This window comes from Rosa chinensis, chromosome 5 (assembly GCF_002994745.2).
Source record: "Rosa chinensis cultivar Old Blush chromosome 5, RchiOBHm-V2, whole genome shotgun sequence".
NCBI lineage: Eukaryota > Viridiplantae > Streptophyta > Magnoliopsida > Rosales > Rosaceae > Rosa > Rosa chinensis.
The window spans coordinates 24,346,254-24,354,360 of NC_037092.1; the positions used below are offsets into that span (position 1 = coordinate 24,346,254).

The 8,107-nt window shown below is 39.3% G+C and overlaps 1 protein-coding gene across 1 annotated transcript; it reads right to left on the reverse strand.

Moving 5' to 3' along the window:
• Nucleotides 1-6,124: 6,124 nt before the first annotated feature.
• On the reverse strand, nucleotides 6,125-7,516 carry LOC112201352. The gene is made up of 2 exons (XM_024342242.2): nucleotides 6,919-7,516; nucleotides 6,125-6,374 (listed from the first exon to the last, which is right to left on the reverse strand). Exons 1-2 carry the CDS (start codon nucleotides 7,252-7,254, stop codon nucleotides 6,351-6,353), a joined length of 360 nt encoding a protein of 119 aa, XP_024198010.1. The 5' UTR covers nucleotides 7,255-7,516; the 3' UTR covers nucleotides 6,125-6,350.
• Between the last annotated feature and the right edge of the window lie 591 nt (nucleotides 7,517-8,107).

Below are 8,107 nucleotides of genomic sequence, written 5' to 3' on the forward strand. Positions count from 1 at the left end.
TTTATGTTATGAGGTGTTGTCATCGCAGGCCTGAAATCCTCCCTCTTCATTAGTGAAACCAATTCAACCTGGATCGCATCTTTCCATTTAGGCCAATTTTCTCTACGTTGGCATTCTTCAACGGAGTAATGTTCAATGTCATTGGTCTCAATAATTCCACATCCTCATGTCCACTAGTGTAGTTCGTAAAGATCTCTATATTCTCATGAATTGGTTCTAACATTGAGGCGTCCCCCAATGATGTCTCTTGGACATAACCACAATCCAGAATATTCTCATGAGACGGATTTTGAGTATCAATGATCAATGGATCAAGTTGTGCCAAACTCGCTCTCTTCCTAGGGCTAGAATCCATCGAACCTATGGGTCTCCTACGCTCTCTAGCGGAACCTATGGCCTATGTCGCCATTATGCCACCTTGTGGCGTCACCATACCACCATCCATGGTAGTGGTGCCGTACCCATCTCCTCTGGGTGGCACCATGTCCTCCTGTGGGGACATCAATCCTTGCAAACATGTTTGCAGCAGGTATATGTGATCTCTTCACTTTTAAGGGATCAAGATGAGACATAGTGGGGACAGACCACGACAATTCCTGTCGTTCATGTTGAATGTTGACGTTCTAATCTCCCCCTAACGACGAGAAGACTGTCTCATCAAAGTGACAATCCGCAAATCCAGCGAAAAAAAGATATCGCCTGTCAAGGGTTCTACATAGCGGACTTATAGTTGGAAACTTATGTCCAACACAAATATATATATATATATATATATATATATATGTGCATTCATTGCAATGGCTTATGTTGATGCGCTGTGGCTGCGCAATTGGCACATAAACCACACACTCAAATATGCATAAGTACGAGATATTAAACTCGAACCCAGTCACTAGCTGTAACGCAAATAAAAATTGAGTGGCTGCTATGAGTCGTAGACGAATTTGCTTGACCAATTAGGTGTGTACATGAGAATATGATACTCGATATCAAAACCCAATGATATGCAATAGTCATAAATTTTTTTTGATGTAAACTCTCTAGCATTTTCAAATCGAATTGACTTAACGGGATGATCTGGGTAGTGAGCCAGTAGCCATATGATTTGGGCTAGGAGTTCATCTTAAGCAGCATTACGAGTGGATGAGAGCGCGACATATGACCAACGTGTCCGCATATCAACCAACAACATAAAACATCTAAGCAGTCCGCAAGTTGGTTGAGTCAATCCACAAAATCCCCTTGGATTCTTTGTAAGAATGAAATTATTTCCTTAGTGTCCTTTGCATAGAATGGTCTCGATCCTAACTTTGCTAAAGAGCAGGCTTTGCAAAACAAAAGATGGGCTTTAGAATCAACCAAAGAAGAATTTGGTTGAGCCACGAAGTCACAATTGACTTTAGAAGTAGAAAAAGGAGTCAAAGAGAAGTCCATGGCGTCAAAGCCATGTTGTTGCCGTAAGGGGTAGACGACACCTGCCCTAAGTGGCCGGTCATGCATAGTCTTGGTGCCGTGAGGCTTATGTGCTTCTCCTCAAACCGATTTTTGGTTCTTACTTCTCTTCGTTTTGAAGAATGGATGTCCGTGTGAAGTCTTTAATATACGGATCAATATATCACGACCTGAGTGTCCAAAACGGTCATGTCAAAGCCTATATGTGTCAGAATCCCATAAATCATCTCTCATGACATGCATGGTTTGATTCAATGATTTGAACAGTGGTTGCATACAACCCACTAGAGCGACACATAAATTTCTCTAATACTCGTTTATGTCCGTAGTCATTAGAGGTGATGTAAAGGAACTCTTGTCCGTTCTCACAATGTGTTTCCACATGAAAACTATTAGCTCTTATATCTTTAAAATAATAAAGTTCGAATTAAGATATGTCCAAGACATTAAGGAATCGACACTTTATTAATAGCCAATGATTACATCAAAGTTTCTTTAACCAAAGTCTGATCCAAAATTAAACTTAGACAAATCGTAGTCACTCAATCCGTTTTGTAACTCCAATCAAATATGACCAGGGAAGTAGAGAGAGATGTTGGTGGAGCGAGGCTCTCTTAAGTACCACTAATCTCAATTACTTTCCTAGACATCATACTTCATTGGATGCGCCACTTGAGAAAGAGTTAATACAAAATTGTCATTTATTGATTAAGGCATAATTGCCATTACATAATTCTTGGAAAAATAAAAGACTATTCTAAATAAAAATATGCTGCATTTTGTCTTCATCGCCAGATTTAAAGTCTTTTTAAACTCGATGTCTTAATCACCATGATGTGGCTACCTTCTTAGGTACATTGCAAATTCAGGTCCATTGATCAGACGTTCCATATCAGAAATAGACACCATGAAGAGGATTCTCCCTTGATTGAGGCGTATTGGCACAATGTGCATGGTCCCTAGGACCGGAGGCGTTGGAAAATGACCTTGGCCAATGTTGGCTCCATGGTTTCCAACCCTTCGTCCCTCAAAGTTAAGGCTCCTACGGTGGCGTGATTGTCGCCTTTGGCGACTACCTTCTTGAGCATTTCGATCATATGGATCATGACGTCTATGGCGACTTTTTCTAGCCATGGAACGATGCTCTGGATAACTATCTTGAAGCCTATCAATTTCTCTTCTCACAAGCTCGTTGCCTTGCCTTTCAGCAATTTCCATAGCTTCAATAAGCTGTTGAAAGCTTGTGATCCATCTTGCATTTATATGAGTCCGAAATAAATCACAGAACCTCATAACATAGACAGGGAAGGTATTGAGGGTTTTCTCAATCAAATGTTCTTCTGTGATCGTCTTGCCACAGAAGCGCATCATTCCTGTGATGCGGAGGGCTTCTGAATAAAATCGTATGACTGTATCAAAGTTAGAAAAGAGAAGATCATTCCATTCTGCTTCTAAATTCGGAGGGATGGAGTCACAAATGTTGCCATAATATTCACAAAGTGCTTGCCATAGCTTTATAACGCTATCCTCATTCATGAACAACCTGAGGTCCCTATCCATGTGACGCATCATTAGGGCAAGTACCATAGAATTGTTGATCTCAGTTTGAGGGTCTGGAGTAGTTCCTTTATGACAAAGCTCTTGGATTGTATGCAATAAGTCACGGGCAATAAGGTGGAGCTTAACATCCTGAGCCCACATTAGGTATCTTTTGCCTGCATAATCCAATGGAACAAAATTGAGTATGTTCGAGTTTGACATCTTGAAAAAGGGTGAAACAAGAACGAATTAGTTTCGGAGCTAAACTTCCACGAAAACTAATAATAATAAGATTTCTGAGCTATGCTACCAAGAAATCGATTTCTAAGAATATTTGGATTAGACCGAAACATTGATGTTTTAATATGGTCACAATTTGATGCTTGCGGACGCTCTTAGTCCGAATATTATGAACACTCTTAGTTCATTGATTACGAACGCTCTTAGTTCGTTTAGCGTGAATCCCCACAATTCTGCTTATTAAATAATCGAACTCATGTTCGTATTATACAGATCCTGCAACAAATAAAGGAATTTAAAAGACAAGAAAGCAGGAATTTTAATCTGTAAAAACTTACTTGATGATTTAGGGCTTGAGTCATGTGAGTGTTGATGCAGGCGTGATGGGGCAGAGCTTGCAGCGGTGTCTGATACGTGGAGCAGCAAGGACTGCAGTGGCAGAGTGTATGTAAGGCAGCAGTGCTGCGGGGCTGCGAGGTTGCTGGTGCGTTGCGGGAGTGCTGTTGTGGGGTGTTGCGCAAGGGCTGCAGGTGCACGGGCGCTCGAAGTGTGCTGCAGGAGTGCAGGGGCGCGTAGCAGAAGTGCGGCAGAAGGCGCGGGGCGCGGGCAGGCGGGCTGGCAGACGCTAGTAGTGTGAGTTGGCTACAAGGGCAGCGTGGGCTGGGCGCAGGGCTGCGGGGGCAGCAGGGGATTTGTGGTAGGCAGCAGCGCGCAGCAGGGGGGGGGCTGCAGAGCTGTATGTCGCTGGAGGGAGGCGGGCAATGGTGCGCAGTGCAGGAGGCAGACGAGGGGCTTGGGCTGCAAGGGCAAGGTTGCAGCGGCGCAGTGGGGAGGCTAGAGCTTGCGGTAGGCAGCTGCGGTGCTTGCGGCAGTGGGCTGCAGGGCTAGGACAGGAGGCTGCAAGGCTTGCGGCTAGGGTTGGAAAGCTGCGGCAGTTTTTGTTTTTCTTTTTCTTTTAGGCTAGGGTTAGGGCTCGTGCTGATAACCTGTTTAAGTGAATATGATTTACAGAGAGAATTGATGGGAGAATTGTGTTAGTATTATTGATAATAGGAGCCCTATATATAGGGATTTACATAGTAGACAAAAGGTAATAGAATCCGAACATTAGGAAATCTAGAACATTCTCCTATTACAACTCTAAGACTAAACCCTAGTTTGAAGAGACACACATGATGTCGACTTCCTTTAACAGATTTCAATTTTTTTACGTTTCCTTTTTTATGTTTCTTTGATTCTTTTTTTTTTTTTTTTCATCTAAAACTCAATCATATCCAATTAATTTCAGGGACTGAAGTTGCATGGAGCACAGTTCAAGTTCTTACTTTGAGAAAAAGTTGAGCTAAAACATGGCAAGAAGGATTTATCAATCTCTACTAAAACAATAGGCCGCAGAGAGACGAATCGTCTTGCTACGTGAAGTTGACGTACTTTGTTCTTAGAATATATATCTCAAGTTTAAATGTTATTGTTGAGAATATATATATCCTACATGGGAAAAATGGGACCTTACTTGTGAGTTTATAAGAGTTTGGGTCACTCTATCTATTGCTAATTGGTTTTGGATCGATGTGAACCACATATTACTTTTTCATGGTATCAAAGCGGGTTACTCACATGTGCATGCCTAACGGCCACACGGGCTCCACGTCACTCAAAGTTGCCCACGTGTATGACTTGAAAATTCGCCACACATGCGGTTGCATGGTGAGAATATATACCTTCCACATGGGAAAAATGAGATCGACCTTACTTGTGGGTTTATAAGGATTTGGGCCACTCCATCCATTGTCAGTTGTATATATTCATATCTAGGCTAAGGTTACGCGGGCGCATGTTGAGAATATATACATTCCACATGGGAAAAATGAGACCTTGCTTGTGGGTTTATAAGGATTTGAGTCACTTCATTCATTGCCAATTATATATATATATATATATATATATATATATATATATATATATATTCATATCTAGGCCAAGACTTCATCCATTGCCAATTGTATATATTCATATCTAGGCCAAGGTTACGGTTACAAAGAAAGCTAAAAATCTGTACATAGGAATTTTGAAACTAGGCATCTCTCTACCAACACTCGTTAGAAAAAAAAAGTCTTACCACTGCATCAAATGCATACGCTTAATTGATAAATCAAAACTAAATTACGAATGCAACTCATATATTAACTGTTTACAAAATTTTGTATATCTTGGCTTCTACTTTGGTCTTTGTATTGATCAATATTCATGTATTTTGTGCTTTTCTCCTCGTTTGTTATATTATAGATCGATTTACACCAAAAAAAGCCTCGTATACGTAGTTTCTGCAAAAATTCCACGAACAATTTTTCTTTTCTTTTCTCTTTTTGTGCCTTGGCTTGCTTTAAAGTTTCATTAAGTGGGCGCGCCTCAATTGGTTTTTCCTATAGGAACAACGACAACTTTTATGACTCCAAGAATGTTACATGGCTTCTTTAAATAGTTAATGATAAATCTTTCTACTAACTACTAGGGACGCATTTCTATTTAGAATAGTTTGAATCAGACTATATGAGATAATAATATTGTACAATCGAAAAGCAAAAGACAAGAAAAGAAGTGAGACAAAGCAAACCATATCTGTCTGACTTGCTTGCACGTTGTAAACTTTGTTATCCCAAAAGCAAATCTGTGCAGTGACTCTCCTAGCTAAAAGACGACCCAAAAGCAAATCTGTGCAGTGACTCTCCTAGCTCAAAGACTACCCAAAAGCATATTTGTTTGACCTCGGCAGAAAACCAGTCTGAATTCCTTTTGTTAGTTTGCAGAGCATCTCTAGTTGATGGGTCACTATATCATTCAAATATATAGCTCCCAAGAAGATTCAAAACAATGAAGTCATTTCATATAAATAATGTGTGTGTGTGTGTGTAAATTTGCTTCTGGTGGCGAGAAATCAATAGCTATAAGCAAGGAAATATATAGTTGTATACAATATATAATAACCTCCACGTACATAATATTCAGTGGTTCCTTTTCATGTCGAACCAACCCTTTAAATTCAACCCCATTTGGCCATGGTGCCTTTGTTTTTGAAGGAAAAGGGTTATAACGGCTCTATGTTGAGTCTCAAGCTGCTATTACCCTGAAGAGCACCACAAGGCCTGCAACAAGAAATGAAACATATATGCATTAGAGAATGGAATTGTTATAGAATCTGTTCATGTTAAACACAGTATAAATTCTCCACTTCGATCTATACTAGAATTTATTTTTAACAGGAAAGATGGACGAAAATGATCTAGTTTTAATTTTATTAACATAGCATATATAGAAACAAGAGATAGAGGATGGAAGAGAGAAGAGAGAATTAATTACAGCATACAATCAATTAGAGAAAATTTATTCACCGATTGAATAGACGTGGTTCAATTCAACTTTAGTATACATTTTGAACAAATTCGAAATAATTTTTAATCTTATGTTCGCTATTATTTATATTACTCATCAGTACGTAATTCAAGTATTTAATTAATTAGGGAAGCCAATATGGTTTTGACGTGAATTTTAGGATTAATAGTCTTGAGATGGAATTGTTCATATCAAAACAAAAGAAAACTAACAAACACGCAAGGCATCTCTTTCTCTCTCACAGCTCACAAGAACAACAAATGTACAGAAAAGAATTTTAAAGCAAGTTTTACTTACAGCGATCAAACAAAAGAAGCGTCTAGGCCATGCCATCTTGGCACTCTTAAGCTTGGAGTAGAATCTTTTTTCATCATCATCTTGATGATCAAAACACGAGATTATATTCCCCGGTGAGTCGAGAAACACACTCCGGCGTAGTGGAGGAGACCACAAACCACTTTGCTCATAATCAAAGTCGTATTGCGAGGCATCAAAGAACTTGCCCAGCAGCCTGTCAGACACCGATTTTGAAACTATTTGAATACTTGGACTCGGAGAAATACAGCTGTCTGAATAAGATTGCTCAGTTTCAAAATTTGAGGACGAAGCCGGTGAAGAAGATTCCCCGGACATGGATATTGATCAGAAAGTGGAAGATGAGAGAGAGAGAGAGAGAGAGAGAGAGAGGGCTACGCTTAGGCTCCGCAGAAAGATCAGGTCATGTAATTGTGGCAGGGACGTGAGGTTTAAGGGGTTCTCGGAGATTAGTATAGTAGCATTTCAAAGTGAGTAGCATCTGTAAAGTTAAAAGGTTTGTGAACATGATTCTGATCATGTACTGGGGGACCTACGGTCATAAACTTGATACTGTATAAGGTTGTTGTTGTTGTTTTTTTGTTTTTTTTTTTTTTTGTGTTAAGTCAAGTTTATAATCCAATTTTACATTTTCAAACAGGCATGAAAAGATTCTATGTCTGATCAGTATTTAAACGTACCGAAATCAAGTGTTGAACAAAGTCTTTTGAGTTTTGAGAACACGCAAGAGTTTTGATGACTCAAATCAATATGTGCGATTTAAAGTATAGTTAATTGACCAATCAATATATACACTAAGAATTCAATATAAGTGTTATCTCTTAATTCTTAAAAGACAAAACAAATAAGTAAATTGCACGTAAACATTAGATTTGATGCATATCTAACTAAATTCCTATTATAGTGACATGATATGAGTTTGGTGCCGCATATGATGTGTGATATTGTCCTACAGTGAGATGGATGCAGGGTTTCACACATGGAATGACTTGGTTTAAAAGAAAGTGATGATTGGTTAACATGGGAACTAATTAATAAATAACGTGCGCATTGTGTTCTACCAATTAACAAATTTGGTCATTTTGCTCGAAAATCCTTAATTATGCTTTGATTCACATCTACAACATTAAACAACGTTTACAGATAGTCAAAAGACGTTATGATGAACACT

Coding starts and splice junctions, on each gene's coding strand:
- LOC112201352 (XM_024342242.2), bottom strand. CDS start 7,254: ATGTCCGGGGAATCTTCTTCACCGGCTTCGTCCTCAAATTTTGAAACT. Junction 6,375..6,918: donor GCTTCTTTTGTTTGATCGCT/GTAAGTAAAACT, acceptor TTCTTGTTGCAG/GCCTTGTGGTGCTCTTCAGG.